This window comes from Myotis daubentonii, chromosome X (genome assembly GCF_963259705.1).
Source record: "Myotis daubentonii chromosome X, mMyoDau2.1, whole genome shotgun sequence".
NCBI lineage: Eukaryota > Metazoa > Chordata > Mammalia > Chiroptera > Vespertilionidae > Myotis > Myotis daubentonii.
The window spans coordinates 126,977,406-126,999,578 of record NC_081861.1 but is presented as its reverse complement, the minus strand read 5'-3'; the positions used below and the strand labels follow the sequence as shown (position 1 = coordinate 126,999,578).

The 22,173-nt window shown below is 40.0% G+C and overlaps 1 protein-coding gene across 2 annotated transcripts in view; it reads right to left on the bottom strand.

Moving 5' to 3' along the window:
• The window catches only part of SMPX (small muscle protein X-linked), a 51,882-nt gene extending 30,640 nt beyond the window's left edge, over positions 1-21,242 (bottom strand). Inside the window, exons 1-3 of one of the 2 annotated variants that reach the window (XM_059679168.1) lie at positions 20,996-21,242; positions 17,075-17,131; positions 5,329-5,415 (exon numbers count right to left, since the gene is read on the bottom strand). In XM_059679168.1, the coding sequence (XP_059535151.1) occupies positions 5,329-5,415; positions 17,075-17,113 (126 nt within the window). In that variant the 5' untranslated portion in view covers positions 17,114-17,131; positions 20,996-21,242. Of the gene's footprint in view, positions 1-5,328; positions 5,416-17,074; positions 17,132-19,649; positions 19,796-20,995 lie in introns of those variants that run through there. The other variant, XM_059679169.1, reaches the window with a different exon arrangement.
• Between the last annotated feature and the right edge of the window lie 931 nt (positions 21,243-22,173).

Below are 22,173 nucleotides of genomic sequence, written 5' to 3'. Positions count from 1 at the left end.
AGGAATTTTCAAAATGTTTTGTTTGGGGTACAGTGGCTGCCAGCCTTTGTTCCAGTGAATCGCTGCAAAGCATAAACAAACTGAAATTGATATAAGCAAAACTTCTTTGAATATGAGTTGGCTAAAGTAAAGCAAAAGAGGAGGCCCAGCTCTCCCTTCCTGCTTTGTAAAGTATTTTAAATTCCCTACCATATTATGTTTTTATTTTGTTGCAGCTGCAGGGCAGGACCACATTCTATACTTTCTTGTGGGTCCTCCAACACTTGGTACAGAAGTGCATAAGCATACTTGTTGATTGTTATTTAGCTGATTAACCCTGAAAATATACCACAGTGGCAAATCTATGCCTGTATGTATATACACCAAACACACATATTAACAGTGACATAAAACAATAAATCAGTTGCTGTGTGTGGCTCCTAGAACTCCAACTCATTACTACAGAAGAAAGTTGCTTGTTAGCTCATTCCTCTAATTTGCTACAGGTCAGGGGCATATTCTCTGCAGCCCTTGAAGGAAGGTGTTGGAGGAACATTTGATCACCGTGGCAGCCAGGAGAACAGGCCTCGGATCAGTTTCCTGCTGGGAGGGTAATTGAATGATTGCCCCAGCTGCTTTGTCCTGAAACACGCCCATCACCACACTGAGGTCATGCTTCCCACGGCTGCTCTTGGCCAATGACTGAGTGCCACAGGATCCTAAAGTAGCTGTTTCTGGGAGACCTCACACTCCTCTGGAAGGGCCTCCGGCTCAAGAAATCTCCTTAGAACAGCACTGAGGTCTAAGATGCTTCTGCCAAACCTTCTGTCCCACTATCCTTCACCTGCATCGCTGTCTGACAACCCTCCCATTTTCCTTACAAGCGTTTTCCCCAGTAAGTATTTTGCCCGTCTAATCCCATCTTTGGGTCTGCTTCCTGGAGGGCCCAAACTAACAATCCCATTGTGAGACTGGCAGAGCTCCATCTGTTCGCCCAACAACTGAGTGAACCAATCCGGTTCCAGGGAAAAGTAATAAGAATCCTCAAATTTGTTGCCAGCCTAACTAGGCATCCCTGAAACTTGAGTATTAAAGTTGATGCTGTTCCTCCCTTCTGGCTCCTACATCTAGTTCTCAAATTGTCTAGACCGGTGGTCGGCAAACTGCGGCTCGCGAGCCACATGCGGCTCTTTGGCCCCTTGAGTGTGGCTCTTCCTAAGCCTTACTTAGGAGTACCCTAATTAAGTTAATAGCAATGTACCTACCTATATAGTTTAAGTTTAAAAAATTTGGCTCTCAAAAGAAATTTCTATCGTACTGTTGATATTTGGCTCTGTTGACTAATGCGTTTGCCGACCACTGGTCTAGACCCTAAAGGGAAAGGGAAGAAAGTGTTCAGCCTTCCTAAACTCAAACCGATTACTTGGTTGACATGTCCTTTATAAAACGTTTTTAAATTGTTTGAGTGGATGAGTAGAAATCTAAAATATTGAGGTGCTGTTCCATCTGGTAAGCGCTAATTGCTTTTCCTAGAGTCATTTCCTTTGACTCGGGCACAGTGCTAATGAACTAGCTAACACGTCAGCCACATAAGTTGATAAAGTAATTCAATGTAGACTGGCTGTTGTAAATATCTGGAAAATATTGTTTCCCCAGATCAGTGTACAGAGCCATAGGATAGGCTTCCTTGTGTGCGCATACATTCATCATTTATAAATGCAGGTTTAGAAGCAATAATGAACATTGCTAAGCTCCATTTGGAGGACAAGGTATTCCAAAATGTTCTTTGTTAGGCTTTTGGGAAGAAATTTTAAACAAGGCTATAAAGTGTTGGGAGTTTTTTAAATATCTGTAGCAGTGAAATAAAAATGTTTCCTTACTTATAAATGTTCCCATGATTGTTAGGTGGGTAGATCTTAATAAAGAAGCATGAAGAAGAAAAATGTTTCTAATTCCTTCTGTTACGTTCACAGGGAAGTCGCATTCACTGTCTTTGTAATATCAAAATGTGCTGTATTGACACCCAAAGCCAATGTATGTAGTTATGTGTCTCTGTACACATTTATTATTATGATATACACAAAGATAGAATGGCAATTTTAATAGTAGTCACTTTCAAGTTATTAAAACCTCAGTGCACTGTGCTTTTTATTTATCAAGGTAAGACTTTTAGTACTTGATTTGGTAAGGTCATGTGTAATGGAAAATTATAAATGGATATATTTAATAAGTAGATATGATATTAACTCAGGAATGGGGTTAGTGATGGTGCATATTCTTAACTGAATCTTCTTCATCTTTCAAAAATAATTGACAATCTGAATTTGTTAAGAATTATAATAAATTAAGGCATGAGCAAACAGGGTTCCTATTGGCTCTGTTTGACTAATAAGTACATTTTTTTGTAAGTAGATATTTGAATTGAGAAGGGATATGGAAGACATTGTTTGATTTAGATAAAAATAGCTAGAGAGAAGGCTTATCAGCCAGCCCCAGACCATTTCCAGTTTCAGGAATGGCTGTTATCAGGGGAGATATTCCTTTTGGGGCTGATGGAATATTTGTAAAATTTAGCACACTGGTGAACCATTTTCCAGCTATCTGGCCTTGGAGACCACATGTCCTATTGGGTTTTCCCCTAAACTCTCCTATGTGTTCCTTCATGCTCAAACACTGAAGACTTAATAATAACAGCAAACAGTTACACTGCCAGCTGTTCTAAGCTACACATACTAACTCATTTAATCTTCACATCAACCTATAAATATGGTACTATTATTATCCATATTTTACAGTTGAGGAAACGGAGGTACAGTGGTCACACAGCTAGGATGTGGTGGGACCAGAATCAAATAGTGTGTTTTCATCTTATAAAGGAACCAGATGGAGAGGGAAATAATTAACAGAAAATCCCAGCATGCTAATTTTTGACTTAAAAATGATGGGATTTCAGTCAAAAGAGATATGGGAGGCAGAGTAGGGGTTTTTCCATACCTTTCAAATCACTTCAAACAAGAAGCTGCCTTGTCTTATGCAAAAGAGAAGGCATACTGTGTCACAAAAAGTGGCTGGGGCCTCAAGCAAGACCACAAAATTCTGCTAAACTCACCTTATAACCAAGCCAAGATGCCTAACTGCTCCCCTTACAGTGTTGTTTCCATGAGAAACTTACTCTAAGATCCAGCCCAGAACTTGAGCCATTAGATCCCACCCTTCCCTAAGACCCCACAAGTCCTGAGAAATCATTTTTGTTCTTATAATAAGGCAGTACAACCCCTAATTCTACCCTCCTGATCGATGAGCCCCAGGGGAAAGGTGTTGCTCAGTTCAAGAAGCACTTCTGGGACCTCTGTGGATACCTCAGTCTTCTCCATCCTACGAAAAATACATGTATTGGTTGTCCATTTGCATATGTGGCTGGTCATAAAGTATTCACCAACCAGGTTGTATCAGTTCTTGGCTATTTTGCTGAAACCATCAGACTGGGGACAAGGCAGGAGTGAGAAGTATGTCACAGTGTTTCCCCAACCTTCTAACTGGGACACATGAAGGAGAGGGCCATCTATACCACAGAGGGAAACTGCAATATAAGCCTCCAAAGTAACTGTTACATCAGTCAATTTAGTGAGAAAAGAGGGTCAAGCTATCTTCCAACTGGTTGCCATGGTAGTGACAGACACAGCTTTAAAGGAAGCACAGGAAGGAAATCTAATTACAGGTAAATGGAGGTGTAGGAAGAATTCCACTGCCCACCCTTCTTCCTCCCCATGCCTTTTTCTTACAACACACAAAATAATAGACCCAGGAGTCCTTCATGAACGTTAGATACACAGATCAATTGAACAATTCTTTATTGAATACCTGATAGGCTATGCCATGTCTGTTATATTGCCAACTCTTTCCTCACAGTGACCCTATGAGGAATGGAGTGGATCTTATTTTGCCGACATAGACTCAGAAATACATGACCAAAATCCCAGAGAGAGAGCTCATGCATCACAACTAGAGATTATGTACCATAGAAAAGGTCAGGCCCTGACCGGTTTGGCTCAGTGGATAGAGCGTCGGCCTGCGGACTGAAGGGTCCCAGGTTTGATTCTTGTCAGGGGCATGTACCTTGGTTGCGGGCACATCCCCAGTGGGGAGTGTGCAGGAGGCAGCTGATCGATGTTTCTCTCTCATTGATGTTTCTAACTCTCTATCCCTCTCCCTCTCTGTAAGAAACCAATAAAATATTTTTTTAAAAACTTAAAAAAAAAGAAAAGGTCAGGTTGAGTCCTTTCAACTTGTATGTTTAAAATTTTTACTCATAAAAGGTGACTTAATGGCTGAAATTAAAGAACTCGGTGATATCACTCAAATACTTCATCTCCTCCTTTCAAAAATTATCTATTGATTAGAGGCTGGAACCGCTAATTCGGACCATGTCAGGAATTATTTATGGGGTGGAAGATTAGAAAAGGGACAACCAGCTTTATTAGGAAACTTTGAAATGATGATAAGTGTTCTTTTGGGGCAATTACCAAAAATGTCTTCTACAAAAGTTAAAACAGCCTTTTCACCTTTTTAAAAAGATAAAATACAGTTTTATATGCCATACAACTTTACTTAATTACATTTCCCTTGTCTTATGCTAATGACATGCTCCAAAACCTTAATTATTTTTTTTCAGAACCAGACCTTCAGCACAATTGTGGATGAAATATCAACACTTAGGGAAGGAAATTTCTGTATTTATTGTACTCATTAATTTTAGCCTCCATTTAGAAGATGAGGTATTTGAATTTGGAGGAGAGGTAAAGAATTAGAGGGAGGAAAAAATACAGAAATTTATAGACCCATGCAAAATCTTCTTGTCAAAGTAAATACCCAGAAATTGGAGCTTTTTGTTTGAATCCACAAGAAATTTAATGTGCTTATTACCTGTGCTCCCACTGGGGTTCATCACTCAACAGCATCTATACTAAATGCATCCTGCTTAGTTCAGTAAAAGCTCAGAATGAATACTTACCAAGCTTGTGACTGTTGTGGACCAAGAGCAGCTGAGAGGCAGTGCTCCCCCTCCCCCCACACATACACAAACAAGCATACATAATCAATCAACAGACTTCATGTTAAACTCTTCATCTTCAAGTAACTGTGCCAAGCACTTAAATTCAGCTTAAGGGAAGCAAGGGCCAGTGTGTTTCATGACTAATTGAGCAAGACATCAAAGGAACGTATATACTTCGTGATGACTCATTGACCTACTTCCCTTCGTGCCCTCCATTGCCCTAGAGAACCAGCCCCCAACGTGCCTCTGCCCCATGCTAGTCAGGATTTTGGAGGAGAAAGACAAGTTTTCCTCACCTCCTCTGTTTCTGGAGAACTTTCTTTTCTTCTAGGGGGTTGCCCAGCTCCTGGCCGAAAGGCTCCCATTGGAATATTGATATTTGCCTGAAAGAGAAAATAGGGAAGATTTAGTTCCAGGAAAGTAAGAAATTGTAATGATACTCTGAAACAGTAATTGTTGTGAAAAAATGCATCTGAAAAGTACATCTTTAAAGCTTTTTACTTCAAGAAAATTGTGGTAATGACAGTACAGAAATATGCAAAGGCAAATCTGACTTCTATTTATCACAACTTTTTTATTCATCCTTAGATCAAATTCAGTGGAAGAATTTGAAGACAGTTTGTTCTGGCTGTTGCCCTCCTGTGGTGCTTAATATTTTTCTCTCTCTGGGATAAGGAAGGAGCACATAATGATAGGAAAGGAGGAAAAAACATCCACAGAAGCCATCCCACACCTTAGCCCTCCTTCAGCTTCCTTCAGATTTAACATGGTAGGGGGGTAATCACACTTCTTAAACTGCCTTCTCCTTTCCATAATATCCTAGGGCTGTTCCAGCACTTTTTAAAAATATATTTTTTACTGATTTCAGAGAGGGAGAGGGAGAGAGATAGAAACATCAATGAGGTGAGAGAATCAGTGATTGGCTGCCTTCTGCACGCACTGTGCACTGGGGATTGAGCCCACAACCCAGGCCTGTGCCCCGACTGGGAATCAAACCATTACTTCCTGCTTCATAGGTCGATGCTCAACCACTGAGCCACACTGGCTGGGCCCAGCACTTTTTTAAGTTTCTATAATTGACACTTTTTTACCTTCTTCCCAACACACCATTGTGTAAACATGCTGGAAAGTCAAATTTATTGGATCACAGTCCATAGATTCTTGTCCTTCATTAAAATAACATACTAATCTCCATCTGCAGTTAACAAAAAATACATTTTAGCAAACACGGATTATGCTAAACATTATGCTAGGAATATACTGACAAAGTAATTTGAACTTGGTAAAGAAAATATGTAAATTTGAATTTTGTCCCTCTTTCATCTGATATCAAAAGGCAAGAATGTATAACACAAACCACTTCAACCAGGACTATCATTCACATAAAAGAAGCATTAAAGCTTTTCTGAAGGTAGAACATATTTTTTCCACTTAAGATAAAGCACTTGTTGCCTTATGAGGGCACGATGCACCTCTTTTAATATTTCTGAAATCAAAATGTGTCTATGCAGCAATGGTATCTTAAAATTTTAATTGACACATTGTTTTATTTCTTAGCAAGACATAAAATAATAGTATTTTATAATTACATGTCACAGATTGGATAATATATCATTAGCGTCCTGAAATAAGATCAAAACAATGTATAAGACCCACAAAAGATTATCTCTACTGAACCAAAAACTATTTCCATTACTATAGTCAGTTTGGGTAAAAGAGGTAAAGTCCAGATAGGTACTATTTGGAAGAAGGTTAACGGATTAGATCATCACTACCATGACCCATTTACTAAGTTTCTATAAAGGACATCTTCCCAATGATGAACTCAAGTTAACATTGTTTCTGAAGGATTTGATTGCTAAACTAACCCATTTAATCCTGTGTGTATATTCTATAGTAGGTTGCAGTTTTCAGTAAAGGAACATGTAAAAGTCATCCAAGACAATATATCGGTAAAGGACATGCTGTGGGAATACCACCTTTTCTTGCTCAGAGATTAATTTTAGCCAAGCATGTAAACTCTCCATGGTATATTGTGGGGAAGCACGGGACTTGGTTGAAAAGTCTGTAAGGAGGATTCTCCTAAAGATCAGGGGCCTCTTGGGGGACCTTGCTGAAGGTGGTAGGTAGCCCCTACCTTGACTTTCCCAAACAAGTCCTATCCCCCCGGGTGTTTTGCTAGAATCTCTATGTTGAGTCTTTAAGACAGTGGTTCTCAACCTTCTGGCCCTTTAAATACAGTTCCTCATGTTGTGACCCAACCATAAAATTATTTTCGTTGCTACTTCATAACTGTAATGTTACTACTGTTATGAGTCGTAATGTAAATATCTGATATGCAGGATGGTCTTAGGCGACCCCTGTGAAAGGGTCGTTTGACCGCCAAAGGGGTCGTGACCCACAGGTTGAGAACTGCTGCTTTAAGGCCTGACCTTGTAGAAGCATGTGCTTTCTCAAGGATATTTACCCTGCTGATTCTATCTAGAGGTTAATTTTAGTTCAAGCTGTTGTTACAATAAAAGCCTAAGGAGGCAGGCAATTGGGGCTGTTTTTGGTTTCTAAAGCCAAATAAGTCCCTTAGCCTCTCTTTCACAAAAAGCTGTGTCAGGGTAATCTATTCATCCATTGCTCAGGGTCTGCTGGTCAGCCCTGGCAGTACATGGGTGGCTTATAGTGGTGAAAAGAGCCCAATGCTAGGAGTTGCTACAGATAATCTATACTTGAAAAAGTGACAGCTGCTCTGGTGGCCATCTTCCCCATTTGTAATATGAATGTAAGGCTTCATCAGTGGTTTTCAAATCTTTGGCATGGAACCCTTCCTTCAGGTAAAGTATTGTGAAAAAATCTAAAGTTCAAACTAGGTGGAGGTGGAACTGCTGTGGCTGAGGTGGTAGGGAGCCGATAACCCCATCTACTTCCCCCAAGCTCAGGGCCATGAACAGTTCCTTGGAACTTGTGGAGCCAATCTAACAGCCATTGAAATAGATCATCCCTAAGTGGGTGAGTATTGACATATACTTAAAATATTTGCTCTGCCTATTGTTAAGGTGTCTGGAATTTATTTTAAACTACTTTAGCATAGAGTGTGTGGCATTTTATACAGGGTGTCCCAAAAATGTGTACACACTTTAACAGCTGATAGCTCAATTTTGAAAGTGAAATGTATTTTAATAAATACTGCCTTTATAATTAATCAAAGTATGTGTATACATTTTGGGGGACACCCTATATATGTGCACTTTGGTTTAAACTGCAACACTAGGAATATCTATTTCTGTAATTGGGAGTTCATCCTTCTGGGGTAGTTAGGTGGTAAAATATCACAAAGACCACATTCCCAGGATTGCTATGTCAAGTACTTCTGTTAGCCATATCTCCACCAACACCTGAGGCCTCTCTGCTTGAAAAAAAAAATGTAAAAAAACAGGTGGAATAATGGAATGAGCATTAGAAATTGATTTTATTTATGAAATTAGAGGAGGTTAAGATATGGAGATTGGTTAAAATATTTTGGAGATAATCCCCACCCTGCTGAACACAGTGTAAGAATCTGAAGCCTGTAGCTTGCGTCTTCAGAAGCAGAGCTCGAGGACTGATCCCCAAAATAGGCCTGTCTCCAGCCATTGATAATGAGGATTTCCAGTTGGCTGCTGCCAAGTAAGGGCAATAGAATCCCCACCTGCCTCACGTGATCCTTTTATGCAAGGTGGCAGTCCTTAGGAGCACTTAAAGGGACAAGGGCTAAGGCTTCATCCAACTCACAGCCAGACAGTATACATGGTTTTATGCTTGCTTGCTAATAAATGTGTGTTTAACAGATGTCTGTGTTGTGGCAGAGTTGGGTTTGAGACTAGCTTTCATCTTAACCAGGTGGTAAGGTTGTTGGGACAACTACTCCCCCCACACCCATCTACCACAAACTATCTTATTCACCCCCAAACCGCAATATTTAGCCTCGTCATCATAACACCTACATCTTCACAATAAACTTCTGATGTTTGGACTATCTTCATTTTACTGATAAGAAGAAACTGAGCCTCTAAGAGATTAGATTATTTTCTCAAGGTCACGCAAACAGTTCGAGGAAAATCCAGGATTCTAAACAAAAGGGACGGACGGACATTTTACTCTATCAAACCCTTTCCTAAAGAGCTCTTTCATTTGACCAAAGCTCCAGCCACTCTAAAATTCTCTAAACTTGTTCTAAAATTGCACGCTTACACTTTGAAAATGGCCTTGGAAAGGGGCACACAAATGGATAATTCAGCATAGTTATCAATGAAAAGGCACATTGAAAAATGAGCCATTAACTCACTAACTTGATACTTTTTCATCTTTAAGGCATCACTTAAGAAACCAAGAACCTAAATGGGTTTTTTGACAGCAAATATTGACAGGATCCAAAGCAGACTAAGAATGTGTCAAGTATCCAATCATTAATGTACAACTAAAGGGAGTGTCAGAGTGCTTGTAAATGGTTAGAGATGATCTATAATAATAAAAGCATAATATGCTAATTAGATCTGACATCCTTCCAGACGACCTTCTGGATGAAGCTGGGGCTATGAGGGAAGCCCGGGTCCCAGATGCCAGAGGGAAGCCGGTGCCAGCAGCTGCAGGGAGGAAGGCCTACTCTTGCACAAATTTCATGCATCGGGCCTCTAGTTTATTAATATAATTGTAGGGCGATGATATTTGAGGGACAAATTAGAGACTAAATTATAGCCATAAGAAAAATTCCTTATAACTTGAATTTGATAGAAATATGTAGACTTGTAGCTCTCTGTTTTTATTCCACTAGCTAGACAGTTGTGCCATATTCTTGTCTCTTTCACTGACTTCTGTTTGCAAATAAAATACCTTCTCAATGATTCCATTTTTCTGTCTATAAATTGGGTATGATATTTACTACTCAAAATGAGTTTTGCATACGAGCTACTTTTTATGAAAGAGTAAACAAACACAGAAAAAGTCTAACATTGATGACCTGGAGTTGGTGTAAGGTTGGACTTCCTTCTCTATATCGAATCTGTATAAATGTAAAGGAGGCAGGTTTTTTTTTCTTTTGTTTTAATGTTTGTTTTTGTAACACATCTCCTTGGATTTATTTTCTCTCCTTGAGTTTTGTGCATCTTATTTTTAAATATGCCCCTGACGCAGCAGACCCAGTGCATCACTTTCCCAAGCTATACATAATTTGTTACATCCTCGAAGTTGGGAATGGAAAAAAATCTACTAGATCATCTTTTGCCAGAACAGGATACAGTTCCCTGATAATAGACCTATCTGATGTGAAATGAATACTACACTTGATCTCACCAGGTGAAGAAAAGCAGAAAGAATTCCCTGTAAGTTAATTCCACTACTCCCTTAATTATTTGTATTGTTCTCCTGCTCGGCTCCAGACTTTGAGCCCAAGGATTCTGGAAACAATATTCCCTCCACAGCCACTCCTGTGTGACTTACAATGGAACGACATCTTCTTTCCCCAGTGGTTTGGATTCTGATAGCTGCCAGCCACTGGGTACTGACAATCCCAACCCACTTTTCTTGCCATGGCCATTGTTCTCTTATCTCCCCCTCCCTTTTGGTCCTAACTCTGTCTATCTTCTTAGTGCTGAGGTTTTTGGAGTTTCCTCCCTTTGCACATTTGTTTCAGATGACCCTCCCCCCGACTGATTTTATCTTTAATTTTCAAAGGTCCCCAGCAGCTCCTGCCAGAATCTACAGCCTCCCTCTTGCCATTCTCCGATGGGTGGGTAGAGGAAACAATTTAGGGCTGCCTTTCATATTTCTTTCTGTGTTTTCCTAGTCGTAGTCACAGTCCTTCTTTGAATCGAGCAGAAATGGCCTTTTGAGATTTCTAGCATCTTTCACTGAAGACTCAGAAAAAGGTGTGTTTCCTCAATAATCTATTAGAAAATGAGATTCCTGTTTGGTATATTAGCCTACATTAAGAGAGACAGACACACATACCAACTAAAATATAGTGCAGCCTATTTTAAACAAAAATTCTATATTAGAATGCACAACTCCTTCATCTTCAGGGATTCTTGAAGTGTGGAATGGCTTCAGAATATACAAAACTTTCTGACTCAACTTGAGAAACTCCCACTCAGACACTGTTCTTCACCCATGATGTTTCTTACTAAAAGGTTTTCTTTCTTTTTTTTTCTCTCTGTTCTCAACACTTTTTGTTCTCGTCAATAATTTCCTGAATGACTCAACTGTAGTCTTGTCACCCAGGGAAAAGCAAACTTCAAGAATGTCCTCTACAGCTATTAAGATAATGTGCACTATTGATTGGAGGCAGTTATAATTCTGAAGTGTGTGTGAATGTCAACCTCAAAAATGACATCTCTTACCCAGTATCTGACTGCTTGCCTCATGCCACCAATATGGAGCCCTGGTTAGAGCAGCAAAGATTACCAACTGGAAGTAGCACTGAACCCCTAAAATCAGACTGCTACATTCAAGTTCTGGCTACACTTAGAGTCCAGCATTAGAAATCATAAACAATGCATTATAGTAATTTGCCTAAGGGGAAAAAAACAGTAGATATGGTCAAAGAAAGGGCCTTAACTCTACATGAAAACAAGTGGCAAAGGAAAGTTTTTTTTTTTGTTTAAATTTCAATAAAATATTAAAGGAAGGTATGTATTATTGTATGTATTATTATCCTTTTTAGTTTAATCAGTGTATTGGTTTAACTGACCAACCGTGGGTGGTGATAGTCTATTCCTTTGTACTAAGGATTGTCATACCCCTGAAACCTTTTTCACACTGGAAATCCTAGACTGGAAACACATAGAGTCCCTGTCTATAATTTTTTTTTGGTCAGGCTGTTTTATTCTTCCACGAAGTCTTTATGCCCTGGGCAATGGAGAGTAGAAGAGCAATGATAACGGGTGGAGAAGAGAAAGACGTACTAACAGTCAGGACATCAAAATACTCTGTTCTACACATGGATTGAGTAACAATGGAAAACTTCCCATAGTAAGAAGCTACGCACTCACTAATGACACAGGACTCATATAATCATTCCTTTAAAATGTATGATAAAGGAGTTAAGTTTAGTTTTACAAGCAGCTTGATTAAGTCAATTAAGCAGAGAAGTGGGGATTCTGTAGCCAGGGTCGTTTCTATTTTGAGACTGTGTTTGTCACTTTGTCACTTTACTTTGTACTTGTCACTCCTAGCTAACTTACATTTAAGATTACTTTATTGAGTGTAGGCTATTAGCTTCTTCACCGAAATGCTGACACTTTCTGAATGTTGGTTGAACTCTTTAAAAGGGAGGACCCAGCATCCATAAAATGGTCATTGTCCTTCAAATAGCATTAGTATTTATGATTATCCTTTAGATGGTCTGCACCGACTCCTCTATCCTCACTCTCCGTGCCAAGGCGGGGATGGTAAGTAATGAGGCTAATCAGTGTTGCAGGGTTGATACAAACATGGGCTTCCAGATGAAAAAATTTGAGTTTGGGTCCCGACTGTCCTACTTACAAGCTGTTGATCCCATGAGTTCTTTCACTTCTCTAAACCTTTCATTATAATCCTTAGAAATCCCATTTGCGCTGTGCCAAGTACATAGTAAACCCTGAAGGACCTGTTACTATTATTATCATTCTAATAATAAACCTTGGAAGTTATTCTCAAGAAGTTCATAAAGTATTAGAAGCTGGACAGAGGCTTAGAGGTCATTTCTTGAAACACTCTCCCTTTGCAGACTATGAGGACCAGGGGAGTAAAGTTAGAGAGCAGAGCTAAGACTAGGGCACAGGACTCTTTTCCATTTAACCATGAAGCTCTCAGAACTGATGGGAGAGGGCAAATAATACTCAGCTTACTTTGATGAATGGTGGAGAGAAAGGACAAGTGACGACCAAGAGAACATTGGCTCTGGGTGGCCTGAGGCCCTGGGAAGGCCCATGGTGGTTTTCAAATGAAGTTTGTTCAAGAGGAAGGGGAAAGACAGGCAGGTGCTGCCAGTGGCCAGTGTTACTGGTCTCATTAGAGAAATTCACCAAGCAGATCGCTGATGGCATTAGATTTCCTGGCAGCTCTAGCTTTCCCCACCACCTGTCATGTCAAATTCTTTCATCTGAAGGGATCAGATCCACTATGCCTGGTGTGCTGGCGTTACCTTGGTTGCAAATCCATTCCCATCAACAATGGAGTTTATAACAGTCAGCCTGGAGCGTACAGAACCAGGGTCAGCAAACTACAGCCCGTGGGCCAAATCCAACCTGCCACCTGTTTTTGTAAATAAAGTTTCATTGGCGCACAGCCACACCCATTCATTTATGTGTTCCCTATGGCTGCTTTTGTGCTATAATGGGAGAGTTGAGCAGTTGGAACAGAGACCCAATGATCTACAAATCCCGAAATATTTACTTTCTGTTTTTTGGGGGGTTTTTTGGAGCAAATATTTACCCACATCTGGTATAGATTTTTATCAGCTGCTTTGGAGACATAGCCCCCTCTAGGCTATGAAAAGATCAACTGACTTCTTAGGGATATATTTATATCCTTGGCATAAATGACATTTCATTAATGCAACCGAAAAGAAATGTAGGCTTACATACAATCCTCTTACAATTCAAAGGCCACCTCTTCTTCAGTATATATGTGAAAGACAACTGAACATCTCCTCTAAGGGTGGCTCTAGTTCTGGCCTCCCTCTTATTCTAGAGCATGGAGCGGATAGAACCAGTTGAAGAGAAAGCAAGGCCATTCTTGCATTACTTAGATAGTTACAAAAGCCATCTCTTAAGGAATTTGTGTGCTATAAATCATACATTATTTTATTTATTTACTACAATAATCTTACTAAATAGTGTGATTGTCCCATTTTACCAAAGGGTAAACTAAGGTCACAGAGTGAGTGAGTGGTCAGGCAGAGATTTATAACCATTTGGCTCCATGTTGTCTGATGCACATAGGTGCAGTAAGTAATTCAGCTACCTGAATGCCTGACTGTTAAAAGTATGGTTGACAGTGGCTAAGATTCATTCAATCCAGACAACATAAAGATCTAAGTCATTATTTCCAGAAGTTTGCCCTGCAAAATACTAACTTGCAAGTACTCATGAAAATGATCCAATATATTTTAAAAACATTGTACATTACCACCTTCTTGGGAACCTACGAAGCCATTAGCAAGTTGTGCACTCTGAGAAATTCCACAGTAAAGATCCTATTCAACTCTGCTCAACATAATGTTTCCCAAACACTTTATCATGGAACCCTTTAAATAATAACATCCCATAAAACTAGATTTCCAAGGAACACACGTTTGGAACTGTTGAACTAGATGATGATTGATGATGATGATGATGATGATGATGATGATGATGATGATTAATGAGTAATAGTTATTAATCAATTATAATGAACCAGGCACTGGCCTAAGCATCTATATGTATTAATTCATTTGACACTCACAGCAAACCTATGAGATCAGTACTGTTATTTTCCTCCCACTTGGCAAATGATGAAGTCGAGGCACAAAGAGAATAAACAACTTTCCCAAAAGCACACAGCTAGTAACTTGTGGAAGCTATGAGCTCTTCCAACACAGGGATCAGCTATCAGTTCATCTTTGCATAGCCTCCACTTAGCATGGTGCCTGGCACAAAGTATGCACCCAGGAAATGACAGTCGTACTAAATTTGAGATAAGATCTTAATAAAAAGGAGAATCAACTAGAGTGTGTTGAATAGAACATTTAAGATCTTTAAGTGGTATTTACACAACCAGGGCGCTCCCTCATCCACTGGAGTTTCTCTTTGTTCCAGACAACACTGTACCCTAGATAATGTCCCTACTATAAGCCATTTGTATAGCATAACCATTTTCCCATTTTATTTAATGGACCCTACTTTAGGTTAATGCACAAATAGGAAAATATCAGATAGTGCAGATCCTCTTTAACCACAAGAAATAATATTTTATTTGAAGGTGCATTAAATTAGGGTTTTTGTGTGGCATGAAATATATTGAGAGAGGCAATACCACATCCGTAAGGAACCACTCATGGTAGAGTGGATGGACTTTTTTAAATGCAGTATAATAACAGCTATTGAGAGCAGTCAATAGCAACTTTTTTAAATGTTACAAAGCTAAAAATATATCAAGGTCAAAATTATTAGATAAAACACTGGTGAATTTTCAGTGTCGATTTGAGGGAAGCACTAAAGAAGAAAAATCAACACACTTTCAGCTTTAAAAGGAAGAGAAGCAAAGGCAGCCTGAAAGGGCAATGTTTTTGTGTCCTACAAAATAAAAAGGAAATTTATGTTTAGTGCCTTGGGAGCTTCAAGTGCAGTAATCAAATTGCATGACTCTCATCACTTTAACATAGAGCATTCCTAAATAATTATCATAACGCTTGACACTTAATGAGGGCTTATTTTGCTATTTTAAGCATCTTGTATGAATAGCCCTAGGTGGTGAGTACCATTATTATCCCCATTTTATAGATGTGGAAATGAAGGCACAGAGGTAAAGTTGTTTTCCCTTGATCCCACGCCCATACAAAATGGCTTAGGGATTCAAACCCCAGTAATCTGGCTTCAGAGCCCATGCCATTAACAGCCGTGCACACTGGGTGAAGAGAAGGTTCAAAGGCCCAAGGAGGCCACAGATCTGGGAGGTAAAATAAATGGCACTACCAATGTCGGACTATGCCACAGACTCATTAGGTGGACACCAGAGGGCCAAGTGTGGCCATGTGAAGTTGACTCCTTCCTTGCCAATACGCTCTTCCTTGGTGGTTTGTTCTATGACACGTTTCCAGAGGTTGTTGTAGATGTTGCCACTTAAGAGGTCCATCCATTTAAGGCTATGCATTAATCACCACAGGTAAAGATCTGCCCATTAACGCACCTCTACCATCAGTGTGCACCAGGATTTCTTACCCCACAACCTGGCCACACACACACCCCTCCGAAGTAACGCCACTCGCCTATGAGTATGTTTCTGCTGTGATGGTCATCAGACCCAAAATATTCAGGAACTGTCACATGCTCTGCAGTCTTCAAAAAAAATCCATAAAAGCCCTAGCTGGTTTGGCTCAGTGGATAGAGCGTCTGTCTGTGGACTGAAGGGTCCCAGGTTTGATTCCAGTCAGGGCACATGCCCAGGTTGCAGGCTCCATCCCCAGTGTGGGGCGTGCAGGAGGCAGCCGATCCATGATTCACTCTCATCATTGATGTTTCTATCTCTCTCTCCCTCTCCCTTCCTCTCTGAAATCAATAAAAATATATTTATTTTAAAAAAAGATGTAATTTTAAAAGCCCAGAAAAGAAATGTCCGAAAGTTCCTTTAGAGGAAGCACAGATGGTTCCATGCTGATGAAAAGATAGGATTCTACAATAAAGCATGTGGTCAACATCCCAATGTGGGAGCCATTTGAGAGTTAAACACAGAGCCCTTATGAGAAGTAACAAGTTGGTAAAAACAAATATTGAATGTTATCTTCATAATTGCATTTGTGTTCCCAAATGCCTGCTTCCCTCTCCCCTTTTTGTGAGCGTGACTGTCAGTTGAAACAACCAAAGAATTCATTTGCTGGGAGGGCTTGTTGAGACATAATAGCATATGTACTTTAAAAGATAAATACCCAAGCCTTGGGAAGAACACTTGATAAGAAAAGGTTATTATTTACAGAAAGATGTATTTTAAACGGATGGCTCAACAAACTCAATTGGATATTAAAATGGAAATTGAATTTCTTAATTTCTATCAATGAGCCTATCAAAAACTTACACATCAAAAAACATACACACTACATTTTTTGTAGAACAGTTAATTCTCATTCATAAACTTTTATTGTCTTATAATTCAGCACAATTAAAAATAGCTTCTTCCTCTTTCATTGTACCTTGTAGTCTTTCTCAAGTGTACCTTAAATGAGTCTTTCTTTTCTTCTTGAAGGTAATCATCGGGGTCAGACCACTGCAAAAAGTCTGGTTTATTAAGCAAACAGGCTAGAAGTCACAGAGCTGATGTTAAAACACAAATATGCCTACTTACCTGGATGGCTCTGACATTGGAAACTGGCTGTTTCGACATATTCACGCAGTCTTATCCCTAAAAAAACAAGTAAGAAACTGTTAGAGGTGGCAGCATTCAGATTCTTGGTCTTGATAAATTAGAACTTAACTCATTATTCAACTGGGCAGTCACCCCTTTCACTGGCCATATATTCTTTCAGTCTCAGTTTCCGAAGTTACTTAGTGACTCTCCTTCCTAAAGCCTCAGGGAGAGGGAACACGAGAGCTCCGGATAAATCATTCAGGAGCAGAAATGCTGAGACGCCTCGGCCCTGATGCTAATGATAGGCTATCAGAAACTTGAAAGGCGCTATCATCTCCTTCCCTGCCCTCCTGCCCCCCCTGCCAAGAGCAGCAAAGCAAAGAGGCTGTGGGAATAAAACACCTTTGTTTGGGGCCTCAGGAGCTTTCTGCTTGAAACTGAACTTTTGATCTGAATTAGTTGTTGTCAGGGCTATGCGTCAGTCAAATGAGAGCGCCTCCTTTCTGTTGAACATCCAAAAAGAAATTGCCTGCACTTCGTTCTTACTACTGTGATGCTCTCTCTGCACGTGTCTGTTCTGCTCAGTGACCTGAGGAAGTAGGCCGCATCTCCCCCTGTGTGTACAAAGCCCAGCCTCACCTCTTTCCTTTTAACAAAACAGCCCAGAAGGCAAATAGAACTTACATGACCATGTCAGACCCCCAAGACGTAGTAGAGCTTCCTTTCCAAAGGAGTTTTGCTTTCTTTCAGCTCCTGGGACCTGACTATGGCTTAGTGGTCACTATGGATTAATGGGCCAGGGGGGACAGGAAACAGCCCAGCTCTATACCAGTGTTGTTGTCGCTTAGTCTATTAAATGTCAATGGAACCAAGTGAAAAAGTTAAAAACTCAGTGAATTAAAAGCATGCTGCTTTTTAAACCAAAACTATATAATGGGTTGACTGACTTTATTGATTGGTGTAAGTGTATGTGCTAACTGGTGAGGTAACACACCCAGAGAGCAGTGTTGCCATTGGCCACAAATCCTGTGGTAACCTGCACTACGTCACCCAAAATCTCTGGGTCCATTTCCACTTCCTTACATTTTACCTGTTTCACAGGCTGTGGTAACAAACAAAATGACATGATGTTCCTGAAAATGCCTTGTGAACTATAAAGTCAGCATCTAATATCTGACCTCAAATATTTATTATTTTATTGTCATTGCCTATAGCTAGTGACATTTTAGGACTATAGTATACTAATCTACAGCTTTAGGCACAGCATAAGAATTGATGTAGTGATGCCCCTCAATACTTGAGAGCGGGGTAGGGAACCTCCTTTCTGCCAAGGGCCATTTGGATATTTATAACATCATTCGCCTAATGTAATTTATTTAATATAAATGTATGTTGCTATGAAAAAGCTCCTATATTTATTCAATTTCGAATCCCACCTGCAGTTATCTTGTCAGGGCCAAACCAATTGATTTTGCCATCCTTACATGGCCTGTGGGCCAGACATACCCCCACCCACCCACCCCACCCACCCCCGCTTTAGCAACAAAAGATCTGAGAATTCTAGGAAAACTTACATTTTTTAAGATCTTCAAAGTCTTAGTCTCTATTATATGAAGCAACATAATCACATAATTTTTCAATCTCTAAAATTAGTATATTCAACTATATAGTCTTTGGAGCCACACACATGAAAACAATGAGATTTTTTTTTTAAGTTTCACCTGAATGTTTGGTTATTTAGAGAGATAGCCTCCATGCATAAGGGTCTAGGTAGAATTATTTTCAATTTGGTTAAAAAAAATGGTAAAGCAACAACTAATTAAACAACCAGGAATGCATTTGGCTCTACTATATGCTTCGAATAGGTTGCTGTCTTTCCTGCAATGTCAAAGACTCAATGAAGGATTTTTAATTTTTGGATCTAGGACACAGCTCAATTTCAAAAGGAAAAGCATGGTAGTTTAATTTTTAATGTTTCTATTCTTCAAAAGCCATTAGAAGTCATGCAAAGCAATAATTTGCACAGGACTTTAATATCTCAGCCGATAGTATACTTTATGCATATACAACTAAATTTTAACTGATATCACTTGGGAACTTTTAAAAATGTCTTGATTTGAAGTGTGGGAATTGGGAATTTCTTTATGTGATTATAATAACAGGTTGAAATGTAAAAAAGTCAGGTAATAAATATGCTATTTTATACTGCATTGAATTTTTTAAAAATTAAGCTGGTTTTGTTTTCATTTTCACTGAACTGTATTGATTTGTATTTTGTGGACCTCTAAGTTTAACAGATGGCTATCCCTTGCGCCTTATCGCCTGCATAACTGGTATAATCTCATCTGCATGCAAATTTCTTCTTAACATATATGCCTGCGATAGAGATAGCTCTGAAAAGTTGGTCAGATCCCAGCTCTAATTCCTTGCAAACAGGCTAGATACCATTTGTGTAAATCAGTTCTGCAGCCGCTCCTGCTGTCCTCATTATTCTCGGAGAAATCAGGGCAAAGCACACTGATGAATAAAAATAGACAGTGTTCCCTGGCTGTTTCCCTGGCCCTGCACTCACCTCTGTTAGGGATGCAGAGTGGAGAATACACCTTCCTTCTTTAGCTGCGTGCCTTGTCCGGGACCAAAAACACGAAAGCTCTCCCTTAGATGCGCAACTCCACTCACACTGGGGCCACTGCTTTTCATACAAAGAGGTACTCTTTATAGCACTCTGATATTGTATCTCCTGGTTCTGGCTACAATTTGGAAACACGGAAAGTTTGACAAGGCGGGTATTGTCTTTTGCAAAGCCTATATACTATAATGGAAATGCTTGCCAGTTTAGCACAGTTGAGTTTTCCTGGCAGTTCTGCAAAGCATTGAGGAACCTTTAATGGTCTGTATACCAAGTCATGTACAATACCTCTGCTGGTTTTTCATTGGGTAGCACCTAATATATGACTTCTAAACAAGGCTCTCACTAAAATTTTGTCAACATTAATATCACTAATTTAATAAGAGTGGATTCAGAGGAAAGTAAATCAATATTGCAAAGAAGGGATTTTGTTTGTTCTTTTAAAAGGTCAATTAAATGGCAAAAGTGAAATCCCAAAGGGAATTGTCTTCTGTCTCGCAGCTAAAAATAATTCGGAGAAGGGGGTAGAAAGATGGTCAGCTGTCTGAACTAACTCCTTATTCACTTTGCCTGAAATAATGCTGAGAGGAAAGAAGCACTTAGTGTTCCCACATTTCAGAACCTGGTGCCCACGAAGAGACAGGAGTGTTGACCCCTACCCTGCTGGGTACAGGAAACACTGTGACTAACGTGGGGCTTTCAAAGATGGGTCTGGAGTATTTATCGATCTATACGTTGATAGAATTCTGTCATTGAGGCCCAAGCCTGGCGCTTAGGGAGATGAGAAAAGCATTTTCAACTGTAACTGTGTAACAACTCTTGCAATAATTTGCATTTAGGTAAACCAAAGAGCTAGCTTTTCTCTGCCCCAAATTCTGATAATTTCTAGGCTTACAGCCCAAATCAGTCTGCAGCTGACCGACTGTAACCCTGGCCATAAGAATCAAAATGACATAATATTCAGGATCACAGTCATCAAACCTGGACCGTGGAAATTTTCTTAATGTCACTATCAAGACAAACTACTTTTAGTTCAATATTATTTCAACATCTCTCTCTCTCTCTCTCTCTCTCTCTCTCACACACACACACACACACACACACACACACACACACACACACAATTTATAAAACAGAAGCAGCAATATCACCCATGAGCAGTGAATTTTCAAGGAAGCTACACACCCACTGGTTACAAGCCTACAAAGTTATAGTAGTCACTTCAAGTTAGGTATCAAGGAAATCTCCTTCAGAATGCTAGGTTGCTCGAGCTTCGTCCTTCTGCTTACCTGCTTTGTGTATTTGTTTACTGCCTAAGGAGAGTCCCAAGCAGCCAGGTGCAAGAGTACAAGGCTCCTTAGAAGGTGAAAGGGATGCCTGGTGTCCTCTGAGCTGCGATCTCAATTCCGATGCTTTGCATGTGGCTGAAATAGCTCAAGTGCTCGGTGCCTCACCCGGGATTGAGAGCTGCTCCTGGCTCTGGGCTGGAGGGGAACTCAGTTTAAAGCTAAGTGTTAAAGAGAATTCCTGTCATAGCTCACAGTTGTTCTTCCTAAATATAGAGTTTGATACAAGCCATACGCTGGCTGCCTCCGAAAGGCTTGACCGTGCTGAAAGCAGGGCTCAAATGTCAGCCGGAAGGTGGCTACGGAATCTTACTGCCCTCCTAATCTTCCAGGAGATGCTGGCTGCATTTTCTCACGTATTCTGAGGGGGCACAGTGAAGTTTGAAAAGTAGGAAAAGTTTCTATCTTTAGCTTTATTACCTGGAGGCCAGAAGATGAGGAGGGTTCAATAAAAATAGGAGAGAGGCAATGTGGCACCCAGCTTTTCAGCAGGGGCACAGACATCTGAGAGTATTTGAGTCCTAGCTTGGTCATTTAGGACCTATTAAAGTTATTTCATAATCAGCACTCCATGAATGGTCACCAAATGATGATAATTATAATATTACGTTGAACTATAAGACATCACCCTTTTTGTAGGTCAAAAATGGTCACAGATCAACTGACTCATGTAGTTCCAGGGCCCCAGGTCCTTGCTCTCTGCTCTACCGCCTCTACTGGTAGCAATGACTTTGACCTTAGAGTACAGGAGATAACAGACAAAATAAAACAAAGAGGAAATATTGATTTTAAGTATGACAAAGGCCAGGGCCAGGTATGAGGCAAAACACTTTTTGTTAAATATATTTTTATTGATTTCAGAGAGGAAGAGAGAGATAGAAACATTGACAATAGAGAAACATCAGCAATCAGCTGCTTCCTGCATGCCCCACACTGGGGATGGAGCCTGCAACCTGGGAATGTTCCCTGACTGGAAATCAAACCTCGACGACCCTCTGGCTCATAGGTTGATGCTCAAACGGTTGGCCATGCCAGCCAGCAGGCAAAACACTTTATTAAACAGAACGTTGCCAGATCCTAAGGGACATGCTCCTTAATTTTATTTTAGTTTTTGTTTTCGG